The sequence below is a fragment of the Lepidochelys olivacea genome (assembly GCF_965140295.1).
Source record: "Lepidochelys olivacea isolate rLepOli2 genome assembly, chromosome: 9".
Taxonomy (NCBI): Eukaryota; Metazoa; Chordata; order Testudines; family Cheloniidae; genus Lepidochelys; species Lepidochelys olivacea.
In genome coordinates, this window is record NC_140419.1 from 10,801,905 (window position 1) to 10,825,478 (window position 23,574).

The 23,574-nt window shown below is 40.7% G+C and overlaps 1 protein-coding gene across 3 annotated transcripts in view; it reads right to left on the reverse strand.

The window, feature by feature from the left end:
* The window catches only part of LOC311526573 (uncharacterized protein), a 255,395-nt gene that overhangs the window by 204,147 nt on the left and 27,674 nt on the right, over nt 1-23,574 (reverse strand). For all 3 annotated transcript variants that reach the window (XM_084639741.1, XM_084639740.1, XM_084639742.1), the window contains exon 2: nt 6,270-6,335. In XM_084639741.1, coding sequence (XP_084495867.1) covers nt 6,270-6,335 — 66 coding nt within the window. The remainder of the gene's footprint in view (nt 1-6,269; nt 6,336-23,574) is intronic.

Below are 23,574 nucleotides of genomic sequence, written 5' to 3' on the forward strand. Positions count from 1 at the left end.
TTTGTTCCAACTTGCTCCTGAGTTGTCGTTTTTTCTCTTTTTTTTTCTTTTTTTAACTACACACGGAGATTGCAACCTGCCACAGCTTCCTCCCTGCCCATGAGTGTAGGTACACAACAACACAGCAGCAACAGTGGTTCAAGGATCTTTTGTTCCACTATCCAACACTGTAAAGCCAAGTAATAACACTCAGACAGTAGGGTCACTTCTTTTCATCATATAATCAACCTACATCACAATTTTTAGCCAGTGCCCAGCCCAGGATAATTTGCCCAGATCAGTTCCTCTAAGATGGGAAACAATCACCATTACAAGGTGTTGGTCCATCAAACCATAAAGACTGAACTTATGAACTAGGACTGGGTCAAGAAGAGAGACTATTGGAAAGCAAAATCATGTTTATAGGCATTAATATCTAAAACTGATATTAGTAGCCAGTTAGAAGAATATAGAAAAACTATGTGCAAACAAGCTATCATAGAAATAAGATCATTCTATTAGGAGTTAAAGGTCTCAGAATGGCTGACAGAGCACATAATACATTAATGACAGGAATTAAGTAGATTAGTACAGTTCTGGATCCTAAAAATTTAAAATTCCACCTGTCCCAGAGAGTGAATGCCACTGAATAATACTAGGGACTTCTTCATAAATACACACACATCCTTTTCCAGTATTTGGCATGTAAAATGGGTTAACTCCCATCTTGGGAGATATGGCAGGTGGCAAAGAGTCAGAAATATCTTTTAGGGAACAGCATTAAATCACATCACGCTCTGCAAGTGGCCTGACGATGGTATTCTCCTGAATTCACACATTCATTTTCTGCACCAGTTAGAGTAGACTAGGCTGCAGGTCGATCATGCAACAAGCAGCCAGCCTGTAAGGAAGCAGTAATTCCTGCCGCAAGCAGAGTCTACCTCTTCCTTTTTATCTCAGTATCTTAACTATTACAGTTCAGGTCTCACATCATGTTGCTGGTGATGCTATTACATTCACACTCACTCTCTTTCAGAGAAGCAGAAAAACTGGCACACCCATGACATACTTCCCATATTGGAGGGGCTGCACTGTTTGGGAACTTTATGGGTACACCAAGGTACAGCAGGTCAACACAGAAACACAGTTAAAATGTTTATTTACAGAGTCAGGGTCAGATGAACGGTCCACTGGCTAAGGGCGCTAGGCTACAACTCGGGAGACCTTGGGTTAAGTCCCTGCTCTAGCACAGATTTCCTGTATAGTCTTGGGAAAGTCACTAACCCTCTCCATTCCCCTTCTAGAAAATGGGGATAATGGTACTTCCCTACTGCACAGGAGTGCTGGGAGGATAAATACATTAAAAATTGTGAGGTGCTCAGATACTATGCTGATGGAGGCCACATAAGTACTTCCTGTAGTCTGTACTTCATATTTTGGTGAGTTCTATTAACTCAAACAAAGGACACAGCCTGAGAGGAAGACACCGAGATATTTTATTTGAACTGCAATTCTTAACAGGACTCTATTGGTAAAAAGGAGAATGTGTTGCATCATCCTCCCTCTTCTTAAGGGACTGTAGAGCTGGCCATAAAATAATTGTTTAACAGTGTTTACAAAAGATTAAATATAAAATCACTAGCTTCTGAGAGTCATACTGTCACGAACGACATGACTCCATCCTCAGTAGGTGTCACCTGACACTCGACTAGCCAACCAGACGTGGAAATAAATAAAATGGCCCCAGAGACCATGAAGAGCCACAACCTACCCTCCTCCCACCCCAAATGGTTTTGTAAGAGTTTTTTCAGATATGGGTCTTCAAGGCCTTTAAGATCCAGGCCTTACATAGTTTTGCCAGGTAAACTTTTTTGTTTTCTGGTTTTTAAACATAGGCAAAATGTCATTTCACTGTAGCAAAGAGAATGGGGCAAAAATTCCAAATATATTTTTTCCATGAGAACTTGATTACCAACCTAGTCAGTTTTGCCAGTTTAAAAATTGTTTGCATCACTGTTCTAGCATCTGATATAATCATTTACAATTAATGCTTTGAGCAGGGGGTTGGACTAGATGACCTCCTGAGGTCCCTTCCAACCTGGATATTCTATGATTCTAATGCAGTTTCAAGTCCATTTTGCAACTGTGCTGTTATTTCGTGTACGGCTCACTCCTTGACTGGAGGAAATGCATATGTTACATAATATCACATAAGTAAATCTACAAACAATCTGCAAGGGTGCCTCTTCTTGTATTACAGGGATAGGCCGTTAGGTTATGCCATGTGTTCCCCACCTGGCAGCTGCAAACATCTGCCCATTTTTATAACTAAATGAAAAGGGAAGGGGACTCAAAACTATGAGGGGAGTTCTTGAAACTTTTTTTTTGGGGGGGGCTGTTTTAACATGAGGTCATGTTAGAGAAAAGTGGAGTATGTGGGTCATGCTGGAGAACAATTTTTATATTCACTATGCGGACCTCTTGCCCCAGTTGTTCCGAACCACTGTTCTGCATCCCACATCCCAGAAACAAGTCCTAACTTACCAGTGTTCTGGCCAACATATACTGCAGTTAGCAGAAAAAAAGCTTATATTTCTTTTATTAATCTGTTTCCATTGAAGGGTGTCAATGATGTGCTGATAAAATCAAGTTTAAAAAAGCCCTTGTTATTGGCTGGATAATGGAAACCCAGCCAACCACTTCACAGTGCCTAAAGCACGTAGCTCCATGTCAATGAATCCAGTTGGTGGTGAGGACCTCCAAAAGAAGTTCTGGGATTAGAGGACATTAAAGTGCTAAGAGCCCTTACCCATCTCAGTATTTCCTCATCACTCTGGGTACCTCTTCCCATTACTTCATGTTTACCCTACTCCTGCCCTGTTTCCATTACTTTCTGCCCCTTTTCCGCCCCTTCTTTTCCTTTTTAAGGAACAATCAAAACCAACAATACTTGAAGAGGCACTTTACCAATTTTGAAATGGTTCTTCCTGGGAGCATTTTTCATAAGGAGCAGGCCAGCAGCATCATGCAACCCCACCTACATTCACCATGATAGGGTAGGAGGCCCTAAATAATCTCAGCGACTGTGAAGAATTCAGCCTGAAGGAAACATTTCTTGTAGGGAGTCCAGACCCTGGAGGGTACATGAAGCCCTGGAATTATCCTCTTCTGCCCCATCTCTTGCTGCTTCAGTGGCTAGAAACATCAAGGCATTGGGGGTTTTAGGCTGCTGAGGTGCAATTTAATACTCTGCTCCATCCCATCCCAATTCAGCAGGGGTCAAATTTGATCAACAACCGATATATACAATGTAGTTCAATGAAGCTGGCAGCCCCCCTAACTATTGGGCTTACTATATGACGAGACCACTCACCACAGCGTGCATTTCCTTGTTGTTTGAACTAAACTGGTTTGTGTTCTCAGACTATAAGTCCTCCAAGGGAGGTAGTTTGTTACTTTTTTAACATAGCTTCTTTTCCCCTCCCTTTGCTATTACAATGGTTCTCTTCTGAAAGGCCAATACTGTATATTAAAAAGAATGTGCTAATTATGCATGAAAATTAGGCAAACAACTGCATGCACATTCGTCTGAAAGTTTAGGCCATTCTGTTGCCAAGAATCCCTTATCCATAAGAGTATTAGCAACAGGTGATGCAGGGCATCTTTATTACAAAAGCTGTTCTAGAGTAATGCTTCAGTAGGGCCATCCACGAAGTTGATCTCACAAGATGCTAAACACCCTTAATTCTCATTTAAGGCAATGGCAGATGGAGGGCTTCCACATCTTGAAAGATAGAGATCCTTAGATAGGGGACCAAAGTGCTTTACAGATATTAACCCACAAATATTAATGCAAAGTGGGTATTATAACCATTATGCAGAAGGATGAACCGAGTCACAGACAGGTTAGGAGACTTGTCCAGAGTCACACGAAAAGTCAGTAGCAGAGTCAGGATGAGAAACACTGAATGGAGGCGTAGTCCTCTGCTCTAAACTCTGCTCCACTCTTTAACCTTAGGCAAGTTAATAAAAGGGAAAAAGTAGCGTGGGGAGAACCTTTGCCTCCAACTATATGGCCCAAGATTGAAATGTAAATGTTGTTATTCTTTATTTATCTGTATTGTGATAGGTCCCAAACTTCCCAAGCAGAATGGGGGCTTCATTGTGCTGTGTGCTGTGCACATAAGAAGACAATCCCTGAGATCAGGTAATACCATGGAGACAGCACTATCTTGTTTTAATACTGTCTTCAGTATTAAATACTTAACTGAAATGTGTTCTCTCTGCTACATTAATTTATGGAGGCTATATCTTAATACTGTTTTAAAAGGTATGTGTGGAGGGGGGCTAAACAGACTCAAACTATCTAAAAAGCCAGGAGACAAGTGAATTTTAAGTCCATAATTTTGCCAAAATAAACAAACATTCTTGATTGTCAATATATAAGCCACTTTTGTAGAGCAAATCTTCTTTTGTTATAAGCGATTCTATCCAAAGCAAAATAAGTCAATTAAATTTATCCAAGATTACATAATTGTAAGAAATTTTCCCACTTATTCAATAAAATCATAGAATATCAGGGTTGGAAGGGACCTCAGGAGGCCATTTAGTCCAACCCCCTGCTCAAAGCAGGACCAATCCCCCAATTTCTGCCCCAGATCCCTAAATGGCCCCCTCAAGGATTAAACTCACAACCCTGGGTTTAGCAGGCCAATGCTCAAACCACTGAGCTATCCCTCCCCTCCAAATCATGAATGGTGTGAAGAAAGTGAATAGGGAAGTTTTCATAGAATATCAGGGTTGGAAGGGACCTCGGGAGGTCATCTAGTCCACCCCCCTGCTCAAAGCAGGACCAATCCCCAATTTTTGCCCCAGATCCCTAAATGGCCCCCTCAAGGATTGAACTCACAACCCTGGGTTTAGCAGGCCTCCCCCACAGTGTTATTTACCACCTTCACATAAGAGTATGAGGAGACTACAATAGCTATTGTATCTCCTCAATCGACAAGTCATGATGATCCAACATCATATTAGATAGCGTAGCTATTAATTTCATGTATCTCTTTTCTTTCAAGTCAAGAAGTATGAAGAGTGACAGACTGTCACTGCTGCAGATCTTAACTATTTCCAAAAAAACCTCTTAGAAATATACCATTTTTGCTGTTTTATAAGTCAGTCATTAGGAGGCAGCAAATGGCTCAAAACCATGTGAGATGATAAATGTTGTAGGAAATTGAAAAGGGATAGAAGGAACTAGGAGTGGAAAATATATTCAGGTATGAAAGTGACTTCCTGACACTCTGATTGGATTGGAGATGTCTGATAAGATAGAGCAAGCACTTTAGAAGACCTTTATTAAATTATTTGGAATCTAATCATCCATTAAACCAGATCTATATAAACTGCACATGGTTCCTCTGATGATTTGGTAATATTAAAGACCACAAAAGGACAGAAAATGTTCACCATGTATGACTTCCCATAATATGCTTTCTAAGTTGATGTCACAATATTACACACATGTATTCACAATGATTGCCAACCAAAACATGAAAACAACACAAAATATACTTCATACCATTTCATCCAAACCAAAGAATAGTTCATGACTGAAATATTATCAAGATATTCAACTCACTTAAAGTTTTCATTAACCTAGGTATAATTAAATATCAGTGCAGTTTTTTTTTTCACATTTTACTTGCAAAGTGTTAATGGTAAGATCTTTGATAGGCTGTAACATTTATACATTTTCTCCAGTGTATAATATAAAACACAGACTAAACCAGTAAGTTTCCAACATCAGAATTTCCACTGTGTCTGTGGATTGTTGTAAAGGAGAAACAATAATTGTTGCCAGCAAGCTTATATCATGTGCCGTCAGAAAGCTCTTTTAAAAATGTATTGATATCCATAAACACATAAGTGGAGAAGTGAGCAGCAATTTAGCAATCTATGCAAGTCTGTAAAGGTGAGAAGAATAAAACTATGGACTAGGTTTGCACAATTATGCATAACTCCATGTGTGGCATTTTCACATGCTGTACTATCCTCTGTATATATATGTAATATATCAGTACTATTACCAATACTGCTATAAAAGCATGCAGCTATAGTAAAAAAAACAAGGATATAGAAACAGTTCAATCAGAACTGGTATATTACATATTAATAAATGCATACTGCTGCATAACAGCAGTGTTAGCAATATGGCATTTGCAATTAATCTAATCCTTTCAGCTTCACTAGATTTAACATGAAATATTAATAAAAACAATGCACAAACTTACTATTCGTTAGATGTCCACTTTGTCCTTTGGTTTTGAGACAATGGGAAACAGTAACCACTAGGAAATCTGGTAGACAGAAATACAATAAAATAATAAATATTAATATACTGAAGAGAAGCTCTAGATTTTCTGCAAGTTCTTTTTCTCAAAATATTCCACAGGCAAGGTAAAAAAGTAAAGCTGAAAAAAATATATATATTTAAACATAGTCCAGCAGTCTTCAAGGATCCATGACTCCCAAACTTTAAAACAGTGAAAGACTCAAAATGTTGGGACACCGTGAATAGACCAAAAATCCAAGTTCTATATCACTAGTTACACAGTGTATGTCAGTAAGGAAGACCGAATCTCCAAAATAATGATTAATGTATTATCCACATTTTTCCCTCTCTCTCTCTCTCTTTCCCTTTCCATTCACATTTTTCTTCCTATAAAATGCCCATAGGTTTGTTCTTCCTTGTACCCTGACTCAGGCCTGGCTTTGAAATGCATTTCAATCTCTCAACACAGACTGCTTTCACTGCATTTAGAGTCCCACCAAGGCCCAGCTTTAAAAGCTACTGATTCATTTTTTCTGTAGCCTTCCTCACAAAAGAAGGGTATTTTGTAAATTACCAGCTCGTTCAGATCAACAAAAGGTACTTTCATAGAAAGCCCCATTTGATTTTGCTCAAATTTGATTACAAGGATGGAGAAAAGGAAAGGAAGTCAAAAAGAAAAACCCCAGATGGCTTTTTCATTCATCTCAGTGAATGAGCTTTATCTGTGCCTTTTGAAACTGTAGCAGTGGAAAAGCATTTCTGTTGGCTTAAAAAACTTGACAAAAATTATTGGTTTGCCATTTCTCATGTAACTGCCATTGGGAACTGGATGAAAAGACTTTTTCATGGGATCGCCTGCTTGGATCAAAATAATGGAGATTAGGTATTTCATTATAAATTACAGTGGGAGATAGAGCAGGCTGTCATATTAATAGCAACCTGCTCATGGCCTTCAATGGTAGCTATTCTCCTAGACAAAGGACCAAGGGGGTTGTCTATTGAACTTGTACTTTAGGCCTGATCAATTTTCTATCATCAAGGCAAAAGGTGAGGTGACTAACAAAAGAATTCACACATGAGTGACCTCATAAGCCTAGAGATAAAACAGCTTAAAGAAACAAAACATCCTGAAATTATGGGTGATAAACTGTATAAAAGAAAAAGAGGAGAGAGAGAGAGAGAGAGAGAGAAAGAGAAAAGGGGAGAAAAAAGGAGCTCTGGTCTATAATTCTCTTTTCCCTTCTTGGACAAATGGACACATTAAAAGCTATTTGTTTTCAGCTGTAGATAATTGCAGCGTTTGCCTTACAATGTTCTGCCTTAAAACCTTCCATGTACTTCTTCTTCGACAAGGTTCCAGTAATTTCATTCCCGAGTAACCACGCTAATGCAGGACTTTTAATAGCCACATACACACACAAAAAGGATTAACAACAACAACATCACCACCACAAGCAGAAAGATGCCATGTAATAGGCATTCAATATGTAATCAAACTACAGGGGACAGCTATCATCTCCCCTGAGCAGGTACATTTTCTATACAAAAGCTCACTAATTAAGCAGAAATTGGACAACTAAGTTATATGGCAGGAGCATCCCTCCTAGAGACAGGAGGCCTTGACACATTTCTTTCAGCTGAGTTAATTTGTTATTTTATGCACTGTGCAAAATAACATGTGAAGTACACATGTTCTAGACAGATGCCTTCACAAGTATATTCTCCTCACAGCTTCCTAAGCTTAAGAGGGAGTGATGATCACTTTAGAACAGTGGCATTCGACTTTCAAAAAAAGAAAGAATCACTTTTTGTCATCAGTTGGAGATACAAAGAGTGAAATCCTGGGCCACTGACGTCAAATGACAAAACTCCCATTGACTTGAAGGGGGCCAGGATTTCATCCACAGAACTACACAAGTACAACCTTGATGATGTGAAACTCCCTGTTATCCAAAAGACAGTCATGGCTCCTGATATCTCCTAAATATGTTCAAAATTCCCTCAATTTACTCACTTGTTCAGTATCTTTTCCCACTTTGGACAATTGAAGCTGGATTGTACTTGGAACGCACTTGCATGTATTAGGTTTATTATAAATAGTCAATGCATTTATCCAAGCAGCTTGCAATATGAACAGTTTTACCTTACATTAGACAGCATCAGCACAAATACAAAGGTAACCCAGCAGACTGTTTTAACTGTAGATAGAGGAAGGATGGTATGTTGGTTAGGGCAGTAGCCTGAGACCTGGGTTTAATCCCTGCTCTGCCACAAGCATACAGGGTGATCCTGGACAAGTCACTTAGCATCTCTTTGCTTCAGTTACCCATTTGTGTAACAGAAATAATAGCACTACCTCGCCTCACAAGGGTTTTGTGAGGATAAATATATTAAAGATTATAAGCACTCAAAAACTATAGCAATGGGAGCCATATAAGTACCATAGACAGACATTTTGCTAGAGCTCACTACCATATCAAGATCAGGGCTTTACATGATACTTTAGGCCACACCTTCACTACAAAAAAAAAGTGTTGTTTTCTGGTATGGGGTTTTTTTTATAGCAGGATAACGAATGTGTTATCTATGCCACTATAAAATCCTAGTCGAGAGAAAGCACCTGTAATTTTTACTACAGTGAGATAGATGAACCATGGGCTGGGTTATATGGTAACCTTGCCTAGCTACCTTGTAGTAAAACTACAAGTGTCTTGTCTCCGCTTTGATTTTATAACAGAATAGCCATCACATTTCATTAATTTCACTGTAAAAAAAACCACCCTTTTTGGCAGTGAAGCCAAAGCCTGAGTCAAACACTATAACAAAGCCACATGAGAGGCTAGCAAGGGCCACTGGTGGCTGTCAAGACCAGCATTAAGTATCACCACTGTAGTGCACACACTTCTGGGTGGTTTAACTCGTGGAACAACTGATTACCATTTGAAATCAAGAGAAGCTTTAGTAGCAATTTTATAACTCCTCCATCAAGTGAGATGCAAATGAAACATTGATATGCTACCAAATGACTGCAAGATACTTACAATTTTACTAGAGCCGGTTGAAAACTGGAAAGTATATTTCACTGAAAAATTTGAAAAGATATTTGAAATTTTCCATTAAATATTTTGGATTTTAGGCAAAAAAAAAATCATTCTGAAAATTTTCAGACACAATTTTTGATTTGATAGGGGGTGGATGATTGAACCACTCTCACTTTACAATTATTATGGTCCCCGCCCCACGCACGCTCTCTAACTTTACTTTTTCCCCACCTTTTCCTAGTGTTAATGTCTTGTGAAAATGTTTGTTTCAGTCAAAGTGACACTCAAAAGCTTGTCTTTTCCACCAACAAAAGTTGGTCCATTCAAAAGATATTATCTCACTCACTTTGTTTCAGTTGAAGGCTTTTTTCCCCAATCCAAAAAAAAATTTTGGTTAGTAGAAAATGTTCAAAGCGGCTCTATTTAAATGTATTTATCATCCCAACACTACTTAAATTATTTCACTGTCATTCTCCTACCCAAGATGTTCTCTATCTTATTTAGAAAGATCAAAAATGTGCATTCAGAGAAGCATATTGCAGTGAATTGCATATACACAAGCCAGTCCACTAAAGTTGGGATTTAGCCAGTATAAAGTTATTTGATGAAACAACATGCATATTGTCAGAAACTAACAAACAGGATAAAAAACTTATTGTTTACTTTGCACTTCTATGGCACTATCCATCAAAGGATCACCAAGTGCTTTTTAAATATTATAGGATTAATCTTCTCAACCCCCTTGTGAGGTAGAAAAACATGATTTCCCCCATTTTACAAAAGGGGGCACTAAGGCACAAAGAGTTTAGTTGATTTACCCACAGTCCCAGAGAAAGTCTACATCAGAGCCAGGAATAGAAGCCATATCTCATCTCCCATACCTGTGTATCAACTACAGAACTTACCCTTTTGCTCATTTCCAAATCCCCATGAAAGTATTGGGAAGTTATCAGACAGCATTATAACTAAGGCAGATTGAAAGTTTTCTATCAAGACTGTTCAACAGAAAATTGAGTTTTTGACAAATGAAATTTTTCATGAAAAAATTTTCTGCAGAAAATTTTAAAAATTTCAATAAAAACCCCACCAAAATATTTTCAGCTCCAAACTAAAAAGTTTCCTCAGCTAGCCTACATTTGCCCTGATGCACCATTGCCAGGAGCTCCTATGGTGCACCACAGTGGCTCAGCAAGAAGTGAGACCATGATGCACCATGGGAGATGTCATCTGCCAGGGAGCCCACTCCATAGGGAAGAACGGGGACATGAGAAATCTGAACTATAACTCCCATGATGCATTGTGGCAGAATTTCCAAATCAAAGTTTTCAGTTTTCAGCCAGTTTTTGATTTTTTGCTAAAAAAGTCTAAAAATTTTCCATAGAGAGGGGGAAAAAATGTTTGTGCCAGCTCTAACTGTAGCATTTAAAATGGATTAAATACTGAATGCTTGAAAGTTTAAGGAAATATAATTCTTTGGAGAGGGAGGGCAGCGGAGGGAGAGGAGAAGAGTGAAATAAGCAAGGAATATATGATGGATTTTGTGGAATGTTTTTGCCAAATCAGGAGAGAAAAAGTCATTACAAGAATTTGTAACAGAGTTTGCAAGGGGATCATGCTACAAACCTGCCACACATCATACATTTCATGTGTCACTGTTGAATTCCCACAGAACTGGTAACATGTCATGTTTTAGGGGGAGGGGTGGGATGCAGTGGGGAAGGGGGGAAGGGAAAGAGGGAAAAAGTTGCTAATGCTCAATATCCTATAGCTTAGGGGTATGGGCACTAAGCTGCAGATTAAGAGGCTGCCAGCTCCAGTCCCAAACCTTCCTCTGACCACTGTTACTCTTTCTGTGTGCTTCACAACCCTTATTAACCAAGACTTCCTATTCCTACCTGAGTGGGAGGTGTCTATTATTTACCTGTTCTACAAAGAAGCTAACTCAGAAGTTGCACAAGTTGACATTAGGCCAAGCTAAGAACAGAACCTTGGCTTACTGCATAAAGAATAGGACTGCAGAGATCTAGGTTCTATTCCTGGATCTGCCGCTGACGGGTTACATGACTTTGAGCAAGTCACTTCCCTTCAGTTTTCCCATCTGTAAAACAGGGATACTGATACTTCCTTCTTTTAGAAAGCACTTACAGATCTACTGACGAAAAGCGCTATATAAGAGATAAGCATTGACAGACCCAAGTCTTATGTATGTGTGTTTGTGTAACCCAGGGATCGGCAACCTTTGGCACACGACCCGTCAGGGAAATCCGCTGGCAAGCCAGGCCAGTTTGTTTACCTGCGGCGTCTGCAGGTTCAGCCGATCGCAGCTCCCAGTGGTCACGGTTCGCCGTTCCAGGCCAATGGGGGCTGCGGGAAGCAGCGTGGGCCAAGGGATGTGCTGGCTGCCACTTCCTGCAGCCCCCGTTGGCCTGGGAACAGCAAACCGCCACTAGGGGGAGCTGTGATCGGCCCACTGCAGGTAAACAAACCATCCCGGCCCGCCAGCAGATTTCCCTGATGGGCAGCGTGCCAAAGGTTGCTGATCCCTGGTGTAACCCATATTAACACAGTGTGGCTCTTTACGCCTGTTGTGGCTATAGCACATATATAAGTTTATGAGTCTGCTACTGCCTCCATGCTAGTAAACCTGCTCCTTTAACTCATGTGGTAATGGCTCATGCTCTAAGGTCTCAGATTTAGTCCCTACAGATGATACAAAGAGGGGCATCATTATGCTTGGCAATGCTGTTTCTAAACACTAGACCGTAGTCTGCTCTCAGAGGCAGGAATCCAGATACACAACAATCCAGTGCTATTTCACAAATAGTTGTATAACCTACTGGCAAAAGTATACGTCTTGTCTTCCTTTATGGCAGTGGTGGGCAACCTGCAGCCTGCATGCGGCCCATCAGGGTAAGCTGATTGCGGGCCACAAGACATTGTGCTGACATTGACCATCCGCAGGCACGGCCCCCCGCAGCTCCCAGTGGCCGCGGTTAGCTGTTCCCTCACTGAGGAGAACAGCATGCTTCCCATAGCAGTTACGCCTATAGCTAAAGGAATGTGTGTTGAGGTTGTGAAGGTCCTGGCTGCAAACCTATGTCAGGACAATATGTATGTATATGAGTTAGTGTGAAGATCTGGGAATAATTATAATTGCTGAAATGATTTTATATTGCAGAATATTGCATTTAGAGTTGAATTTGGAGACTGCCTTAATACTTGTTTAATTGGTATATTTTTAGAGTTTGCCTTCTGGTTAAGGGCCTTATCTTCTTTTAAGAGTTTGAAGAAGACAGAGCAGTGTGTGCAGATTTTACCTGTGTGTACAAAAGATAGAAGACCCTGCCTGTGTAAACTCCAGAAAGGTCAGTAAATTTCTCTTACCAGAAAGCAAGCCTCATTCTTGAAATTGTACAACACTAGCACTTAAGGGGAGAATGCACTTAAGGCATTGGTTTTCAAACTGTGGGTGCACCCTCCTGGGATGGCATAATGAGGTTATCAGGGGGGCATGAGATGAGGCTCAGGGCTGTGGCCAGCCAGATATCAAAGCCAAGGCAGGCCAGCATTGTGGGGGAGCATGCAGAGTCCTCAGCATTGAGTGGGGTGCTCAGCCCCACTGCACCCCTGCAGCTGCCTACTGCTTGTCCTGCTAACTCCCTATCCCCCAACTGCTGGGGAGTCCCACACACTCTTCCTACTGCTGCCCTACCCTGGCCTGGGAACTCAGCAAGCTACAGTCCTGCATATTTTAAACCCTCAAGAGCAAGAGGCTCTGGGCAGAGAGGACAGAGGGAGAGGAACCCTGGTCCTCTCTGCACCATGCAACCCTGTGCTCCTCCAAGGATGGAGCCAGCCAGGACCTGCTACCACCCAGGGAATGAGTCACCTGCTTCCATTGATAAGTCACTTTCTGCTCCAGACAGGTAGAAGTTAGGAGTGTGCATGTGTGTGGGGGGGGGCCGTTATGTGACTCCCATGGGAGGGGGTGTCTCAGCAAAAATATTGGGGAACCTTTGCCTCAGGGTACTGGCTCAAGAGCCTTAGAGACTTTCAGCAGCAATATTTGGCAACATCCCACCCTTACCATAGGGAGCGGTCGGTGCAGGTTGTGAATATAGCTTATTTGCCCATTGTTGCAAGCAAGGAGAGCGCCAAAAAAAGCCCTACTGAACAAGCAATGGCCCACCCTCAGAAAAGGAGAGGGGCCCAAAACCGATGGAGCCAGCTAATTACAGGGGACAACTTTGGAGGGGAATGCAAGTGCACCACTGTCAGATACACACTGGACACATATAGAGACATATTACAATTGCAGGGCATAGGAGAGATAGGGATGAACAAACAGCAAGAGTCCGGACCCTACAGCAAGCATGCTAATTGTCTGCGGGGACTATATATGCTCCCTCCGTAGCAGGCTACTGCCTCCTCTGAGCCATGCTAGAGCGGTAGTCAATTCTCCTTCTCCTTAGTTCATAATGAACAATTCAACTAATTTCACCTGTTTTGTTTTTGAAATTGCAGGTCATGGTTTTATTTTCAAATGTGAGCTATTACCAGCAGGAGAGTGAGTTTGTGTGTGTATGGGGGTGGGGGGGATGTGAGAACCTGGATTTGTGCAGGAAATAGCCCAGCTTGATTGTCATGCACATTGTGTAAAGAGTTGTCACTTTGGATGGGCTATCACCAGCAGGAGAGTGAATTTGTGTGGGGGGGTGGAGGGTGAGAAAACCTGGATTTGTGCTGGAAATCACTTTAGATAAGCTATTACCAGCAGGACAGTGGGGTGGGAATAGGTATTGTTTCATATTCTCTGTGTATATATAAAGCCTGCTGCAGTTTCCACGATATGCATCTGAGGAAGTGAGCTGTAGCTCACGAAAGCTTATGCTCTAATAAATTGGTTAGTCTCTAAGGTGCCACAAGTCCTCCTTTTCTTTTTGCGAATACAGACTAACACGGCTGTTACTCTGAAACCTATTTAAATTTATTCACCAACTAATTTTTGCAAATAGTTCTTAGTGTATAGCTTCTACATGCACAGCCCATTGTGATTACTCAATATGTGAAGTTCAAGCTGTTTGATTGGACACACAGGTCACATGGAATGTCCTGTCCGCTGACTGGGGCCCAATTCGGCAGTACATCCCTATTCATAGCACTGTGCTGAAACATGATTAAATGCTTTCCTGAATTGGGGCCTGGATATATAAAACATTTAGAATCCAGTTCCTCAAATAAACCTTTGCAATTATACATTTGGAACTTTGTTTTATGTGAATATTCTGCAACATTTGCTATTTCAGTGAACATTCTTGCCAGTAAATGAATGGAAAGCATACACAAAAGGGATGTGAACACAGTCAAAGCTAACTAATTAAAAAAGACCAAAGGAGCATTCAGGGAATTTTCTCTCCCCATCAGCATTCACCCATCTTTAACAGAGAAGATCAATAGTCATAGGCTTAGAGGATATGAAGTGCAAAAGACAGCAGACCACTCACACTATCCCAGCTAAATCTCAGATAAGCGTATTGAATCATAGAAATGTAAACCTGGCAGGGACCTCGGGAAGTCAGTAAGTCCAGCCGCCTGCACTGTGGAATCACCAAGTCAGCCTAGACCATCCCTGACAGCTTCCACTGGTGGAGACTCCACGACCTCCTTTGGAAGCCTATCCAAAAGCTTTGCTACCCTTATAGTTAGAATTTTTTTCCTAATATCTAACCTAAATCTCTTTGCTGCAAATTAAGACTATTACTTCTTGTCCTACATTCCGTGCACATGCAGAACAATTGATCACCATCCTCTTCATAACAGCCCTTAATATACTGGAAGACTTATCTGGTTCCCTCCTTAGTCTTCTTTTCTCAAGACTAACCACACCCAGTTTTTCTAACCTTTCCTCCTAGGTCAGGTTTTCTAAACCTTTTATCATTTTTGTTGCTCTCCTCTGGACTCTTTCCAATTTGTGCACATCCTTCCTAAAGTGTGGTGCCCAGAATTGGACACAGTCCTCCAGCTGAGGCCTCACCAGTGCTGAAGAGAGTGAGACAATGTTGTTGTGCATTTGATTTTTCCTTCCTATGAAGTACTTTGCATTTGTCTTTATTGAATTTTAATCTTGTTGAATTCAGACAAATTCTCCAATTTGTCAAGGGCATTTTAAACCTGACCTCCAAAGACCTCGCAACCTCTCCCAGCTTTCTACTCCGTTATCCAAGTCATTAATGAAAATACTGAATAGTACCAGACCCCAGACTGACCCCTGCCAAACCCCACTAGATACGCCCTCCTACTGTGACAGCAAACTATTGACAACTACTCTTTGAGTATGGTCTTTCAACCAGCGGTGCACCCACCTTACACAGTAATTTAAGTTAGACCACATTTCCTTAGTTTGCTTATAGAATGTCATGCAGAACTGTGTCAAAAGCCTTACTAAAAATCAAGCTATATCGCATCTCCTGTTTCCCTCTTATCCGCTAGGTCAGAGGTTCTCAACCTTTTCTTTTCCGAGTCCCTCCCCACCTTCCTCCGCAACATGATGTAAAAACGCCACGATCCACCTGGGCCACAACCACCCTTTTTCCGCGTATCTGATAGATTAAAAATGGTATGAAACTGACAGTTATGCAGTTACACACATGCACGCATATATCATATAAAAAGGATAATATCGGTACAAAAATTAAAAAAACCTGAATATGAGATGTTAGAATATTAATAGGCCTGAGTCCCACCGCCTGGAGTTGAAGCCAAAGCCCGAGCCCCACCACGCAGGGCCCCCTGTGGCGTGGGACCCCAGCCAATTGCCCTGCTTGCTACCTCCTAACTCCGGCCCTGCTGAAGCCAATAGGTTTCAGCATATCATGCAGGAAAATTATCCCCAATGTGTCCAAATAGCACAAGGTGAATGGCTTATATTTTTGTATGCTCTCTGATTTATTTTGGTGGACCCCCTGAAACCTGCTTGCAGGTTGACCTAGTGCTGCGGTTCTCAGTAATCCTATCAGAGGAGGAAATGAAGGTGGTTTGGCATGATTTGTTTCTGACAAATCCATGCTGACTGTTCCTTATAACTAGGGCTGTCAAGCGATTAAAAAAAATTAATCGTGATTAATCGCACTGTTAATAATAGAGTACCATTTATAAAAATATTTTGGATGTTTTCCACAGTTTCAAATATATTACAACACAGAATACAAAGTGTACAGTGCTCATTTTATATTTATTTTTATTATAAATATTTGCACTGTAAAAATAAAGTCGTATTTTTCAATTCACTTAATACAAGTACTGTAGTCCAATCTCTATCATGAAAGTTGAACTTGAAAATGTAGAGTTATGTAGAAAAATAACAGCATTCAAAAATAAAACAATGTAAAACTTTAGAGCCTAGAAGTCCACTCAATCCTACTTCTTGTTCAGCCAATTGCTCAGACAGACAAGTTTGTTTATATTTGCAGAAGATAATGCTGCCTGCTTCTTGTTTACAATGTCATCTGAAAGCGAGACCAGGCATTTGCAAGGCACTTTTTTAATCAGCGTCACAAGATATTTACGTGCCAAATGAGATAAAGCTTCATATGTCCCTTCATACTTCAACCACCATTCCAGAGGACATGCGTCCATGCTGATGATGGGTTCTGCTCAATAATGATCCACAGCAGAGCGGACCGATGCATGTTCATTTTCATCATCTGAGTCAGATGCCAAAAGCAGAAGGTTGATTTTCTTTTTTGGTGGTTCGGGTTCTGCAGTTTCCACATCGGAGAGTTGCTCTTTTAAGACTTTTGAAAGCATTCCTCACACCTCATCCCTCTCAGATTTTGGAAGGCACTTCAGATTCTTAAACCTTGGGTTGAGTGCTGTAGCTATTTTTAGAAATGTCACACTGGTACTTTCTTTGCGTTTTGTCAAATCTGCAGTGAAAGTGTTCTTAAAATGAACAACATGCTGGGTCATCATCCAAGACTGCTATAACATGAAATATATGCAGAATGCAGGTAAAACACAGAGCAGGAGACATAAATGGTCCCCCAAGGAGTTCAGTCACAAATTTAATTAACACATTTTTTTAACGAGCGTCATCAGTATGGAAACATGTCCTCTGGAATGGTGGCTAAAGCAGGAAGGGGCACACAGATGGTTAGCATATCTGGCACGTAAATACCTTGCAATGCCAGCTAAAAAGTGCCATGTAAACATCTGTTATCACTTTCAGGTGACATTGTAAATAAGAAGTGGGCAGCGTTATCTCCTGTAAATGTAAACAAACTTGTTTCTCTTAGCAATTGATTGCACAAGAAGTAGGACTGAGTAGACTTGTAGGCTCTAAAGTTTTACATTGTTTGGTTTTTGAGTGCAGCTATGTAACAAAACAAAACAAAAAATCTACATTTGTAAGTTGCACTTTCACAATAAAGAGATTGCACTACAGTACTTGTATGAAGTGAACTGAAAAAACTATTTCTTTTATCACTTTACTGTGCAAATATTTGTAATAAAAATAATACAAAGTGAGCAGTGTACAATTTGTATTCTGTGTTGTAACTGAAATCAATATTTGAAAATGTAGAAAAAACATCCAAAATATTTAAAAATTTCAGTTGGTATTCTATTGTTTAACAGTGCGATTAAACCTGTGATTAATTGCAATTCATTTTTTAGTTAATCATGAGAGTTAACTGCAATTAATCGACAGCCCTACTTATAACTAAGGCTATGATTTCGTCAAGGGTATTTTTCATAAGGGTCATGGACGGGTCACAGGCAATAAAAATTCACAGCCCACGACCAGTCCATGACCTTTACTAAAAATACCCGTGACTATTGGATGGGGGAGGTGCTGCTGCAGGGGGCAGTTGCTGATGTGGGGGGGGGTGCGGTGCTGCAGGGGGCATCCCGGGGGGCCACTGCAGGGGGTGCCGAGCAGCCGCTGCTCCGGCTGCCCAAGGGACTGCTACTCAGGCAGTCCCCTGAGCCAGCCGCTGCTTAAGCAGTTTCTGGGCCCAGCCGCACTGGCCGCTGCTCGGGCTGTCCCCAGGGCCCGTCCGAGCAGCAGCTGGTCCCAGAGCCACTCCAGCAGGAGCTGGTGTGGCTGTTCCTGGGGCCACCCAAGCAGCTGGCCCTGGAGCCAGCCACACTGGCCGCTGCACAAGTCATGGAGGTCTCGGAAAGTCACAGAATCTGTGATTTCTGCGACTTCCATGACAGACACAGAGCCCTATTTATACCCTATTATCCTCCAGGTGTTTACAAATTGGTGGTTTAATAATTTTCTCCAGTATCTTTTCAGGTATTGAAGTTAGGCTGACTGGTCTATAATTCCCTGGGTCCTCCTTAGTCCCCTTTTTAAAGAAACGTGATGCCACGTTTGCCCTTCTCCAGTCTTCTAGGACCTTTCCTGTCCTCCTGGAGTTCTCAAAGATAATTGCTAACAGCTCCAAGATTGCTTCAGCTAGTTCCTTAAGTACCCTAGAATGAATTTCATCAGGCCCTGCTGACTTGAATGCATCTCACTTATCTAAATATTCTTTAACCTGTTCTTTCCCTATTTTGGCTTGCAGTCCTTCACCCGGATGAAAGATGCAAAGTATAATACCTATGCATTCAACAGTTGCTATGTAGCATTATTATTTCATCTTTTTTTCCGCAGTGGAATTCTTTACATTTTGAAAAGAGTATTTTATTGTTTCCTTGCCTTTGGGGTAGTAGCAGGGGGATGTTCATTAACAGCTGTAATTGTACTAGGAAGGAAAAGAGGTAATAAGCGTAAACAGTTTGTCACATATAATTAACATTTTAAATCACAGTATTTACTAAACTCCAGTGGTATTAATAGCCAGTTGAGGAACTAATGCTATGAGCTAAAGGGTCCTGTGAACACAGAACCTGAATTTGCTTGTTGTGAGGTTTCTGATTGCCTAAAAAAGAAGAGGAAAGAGAGTAATGGATGATAAATGATGTCAAGGACAGAAGAATAACTTCATAACATAAGAGGCTGGGAAGTAGTTGACTGATGGGTATTAAATATATCTTACCCAGAGTCATGATGCTGTCTCATGACCTAGCAGCAGAGTGGAATGACTAGAGGTTAGGACACTTGTTTCAAACAAACACATGGGAGTTCAGAACTTGGTGTGTCTTTATAATTAGTAGGGAAGTCCTCCAAGGACAGCATTTCTTGTGGCACTTTGCCTTCTGTTCTTGGGTGGCACCAGGAAAAGCAAAAGAGCATGAAAATGTTTGTAGAACAAGTTTAGATTGGCTGTTATTTTATGCCAGCCAGCTCCTTTATTCCATGTTTGGTTATGGTCTTTATACTTATTTAGCTCTCTAAATCCTCTGTAAGTGCTCACTCAATGCTCTGGGTGCCCATTCCATTCACTGAAAAGCACCTAGTACAAATAACACAATATAAAGGACTGTTCATCTCATACTGACACATAAATACTCACCAGCGAATATACAAAATACACCAAATTTCTCCAGCCCTCAGTCCATGCCTCCCCAACTGCCTCAGGGAAAAGATGGGCTATGCTGAAAGGTTAATAAATCCAGTACCAAAAGGTGAGACCAAATTATGAAGCTTTCCAGAGAATGCCCTGCCAGCAGCTCCCTCCCATTTATAATAGCAGAGCTCCAGCTCAACTGGCTCTGTTCATGTCAGCTGTGGACATGGGGAGGTAACCAGGTCCCAAGCCATTTAGGGCTTTATAAGTTAAAACCTTGAATTTCACCTGGAAACATGCTGGTAGATAACACGAATCTTTGAGCATAACATGCTCTTGGCATGTAAATCCACTTCGTAAGGAGGAGGTGCATTCTGCACTAGGTTCTGTTTCCAAAGGGTCTCAGTGCATAGCTCCGTACAGACTACAATGCAACAAGGACACTTGTTGCAAGTTCCTTGCATCTGAGAAGCAATATCACACTCTTCTCACCAGGCACTGATGGAGAGGGTGCTATTGGCTACAGCTACCAGGAGGACATTCAGGAGCAACTCAGGATCTCACAGCACATCTACAAGGAGTCCGGTGGCACCTTAAAGACTAACAGATTTATTTGGGTAATCCATTAGTCTTTAAGGTGCCACCAGACTCCTCGTTGTTTTTGTGGTTACAGAATAACATGGCTACCCCCTGATACTTGACAGCACATCTAAACCGTCATATTCCCTGGATCAGGGTACAAATATAGGTTCCTCTAATTTTTCCAGATGTCTCTCCCAATGCAACTACATCATCAAGCCACTTTTATCTGGAAGAAGCGATAGTCAGCCAGCCCTCTTCCAAGCCCCAAGGTCATATAGACTGCATAACCCATCGTTTCCCCTAAGGGGGCCTTAACACTCACTTATGCTGAAGCCTCTTGACACCACTCTGGCAGCATAAGGGTACCTTAAAGTGGATATAACTAATTTCCATCCATTTTAAAGCACCTGTATCCCTATCATATCTGTGCAAAGGGACTTTAGTGTAACAGAGGATCAAGCCCTGGGTTATTTGTTCCACTGCTCTGGCCAGATCAAATGTGATGGAGATGTGGAGCAAGATGCCATCAGCATATGAAACTTGTTGGAGTCCATGTCTCCTCACTAACCCTCCCCCAGCAGCCAGATGTACACATTGAATAGGAGGGGTAGCAAAATAGCCTCATGATGAGGTACCCCAAACAAGAGACTCCTCAGCTCAGAGGGTCAAGTGCCTGCTACGATCCTCCAAGTTCTCTCAGAAAAACAGAGAAGCTGTGTCCACCAGTAATACAATAATATATAGAGAGAAAGATAATCAGTGGTGTCAGAAGTTGATCACATCTAAAAGAATTAACACAGACATTTTAATTTTCATCCATTGCTAGGAGAAGATTACCAGTTAATGTAATCAGGACAGTTTCTAAACCATTTCCAAGCCTATAACCTGATTGGCCAGGGTCAAGGTATTCAGAGTTTTCTAAACACAGCTTTCTCAGTGGTCAACCAGATTGTCCACGTCAAGTGTTGGTTTCTTGAATACTGACCTCACAATAGCTTCTTTAAGAACCACTGGCACCCTGCCCCTCTCTGTGCTTCCCAGCTGGCTTTCAACACTCGGAAAGGACAAGGACCCAGCTTGCAGGTGTCACAAAGCTGGCCCAGCACCACCAAGATCACAGAGAGCAATACTGCCTGGAACTGCAAGAGAGAAGACTCAGCAGGAGTCTTCTTGAGAAACTGCTCTGTTTCCATGCCAGTAGACAGCTCAGTCCAATTTTAGCTGTGAAGTAACATGAAAATTCTTTATGGTTAGAAAACTCTAGCAAGGACAGTCAGCACAGGAAAGTGTCTGGATCACGCAGATGTCAATAATGAGACCAAATAATTTTTTACTCAGTCCTAAAGTCTTCAGTCTTAGAAATCTAACAGTCAGCTGCTCTAGTGAGCAACAATATCCAAAGTGCGGGTATTTCTTAGGGAACAGTAAATATTTAATTTCCTTATTTACACCTCACAGGGGTGTTGTTAGGATAAGTACATTAAAATTTGTGAAGCACTTTGAGATCTACTCATGAAAATTATTACATAAGAGTTAGATGTTATTAGAGATGAGTTAAATTTATACTGCCAAACCTGGTAGCATACTTGCACGAATTATGAAGTAATATGAATACAGTAAACATTGTATATTTAGTATAAACAGGGATAGGTCATAAAAGTGAGACTAACATTACCATAGAAGTGATAACTTTATATTTTATCTCTGGAAATATAAAGGGGAATCACTTAAACTCACTAATGAAATGAGACAAAACACAACGCTTCTTTAACACACACATACTACACAACAGTTTAGTACAAAAAGTGAAGTGTAACTTAAATTGGAACTAATTTAACTGCAATCTGGCCACAATGCCAGAGTAATATTTAAATTACATATAATAACAAAGAGAATTTAGGAAAATACATAAGTAATATAAAATAGTAAGTTCTCTTTTTTTAAAAAAGAGTTCATAAAACAAAGAAAAATACAATTCTATCACACAACTGAAAAAAAGATTTCAGCAGATCAACATCTAAGGCAGCATTTCTCAAACTTTAGAAATCTGAGTTCCTTTTCAAGAAAATGAAACCAAACTCACCCCATTTCCAGTTCCCCCTCCCCACCTGCAACGACAACACGTGTTGTCAAAAGGCCTGCCCATATTAATCCATAGACAACCCTACCCTTCCTTCCACCGAGAGTTCTTTGCACAGTCCAGAGGACATGCCCCTCTTGTAGAAATGCTGATCTAAGACATGAACTTCAGGTTTCAGGCAAACACCCAGAAATATGAATAGGAGATTGCCTACGTAAGAACTATGGCATCAGGACCACGAGTGACACACATTACTATGATCTTGACAATAATCCGGAGCACATATTCCAGAAGAGAAGACATAATGCATTGTAATGTTCATACTGCCAATGCCTCTTAATACCAAATCAATGAACAATTCTTAAAAATCAATACATACGTAATCTCTGGTCATAAAAACATTTAAGAATACCAGGGTACCACGTTGTTGACTTCGTCGGACTTCTATGTTTCAGCTACAGCAAGTGATTGCTACATTCTGACAACTCCAGCCCTAAATTACCATGACAACATGAACATATAATTATATACAGGAGCTGGAAGCAAAACTAATGAAAGAGAAGTACAAAGCATCTGAGGGGATTTTTTTTTTAATTTTGTGATGCAAGGAAAACTAATAGAACTGAATAGATTTTTTTAAAATCATATTTTCACAAAGGAAAATCATGTTTGTTATGATGTTTACATGGATTTTAATGTAAAGAACACTAAGACCATTCTAATCTTTCAGCCCATTTGTTTTACCCAATTTATAGCAAAAAATTCAAAGACAGAAATAAAGCTATTTTAAGTATTTTGTCATGCAATTACAAGATTTGCCAGAGATCATTTTAGGGTTTTTTATTAGATAAGTATCTGAGTTTAGCAGATCTTATTTTGAACTGAATTTTAACATACCTGACATACAAAAATCAAAATAAACTTTGTGGTTCGCATATTTAAAATAGATTCCTGCAAAGACTTTTTACATAAACACATTAAACTCAACTCCGAACAAGTGTTTTTTTTATTTTATTTTTTTTCAGGTGAATGTAGCGCTGGTGAAATGTGCCATACGAAGCCCTCTCTTTTCAAGGCTGTTTAACAGCAGAATATATGCAGCAC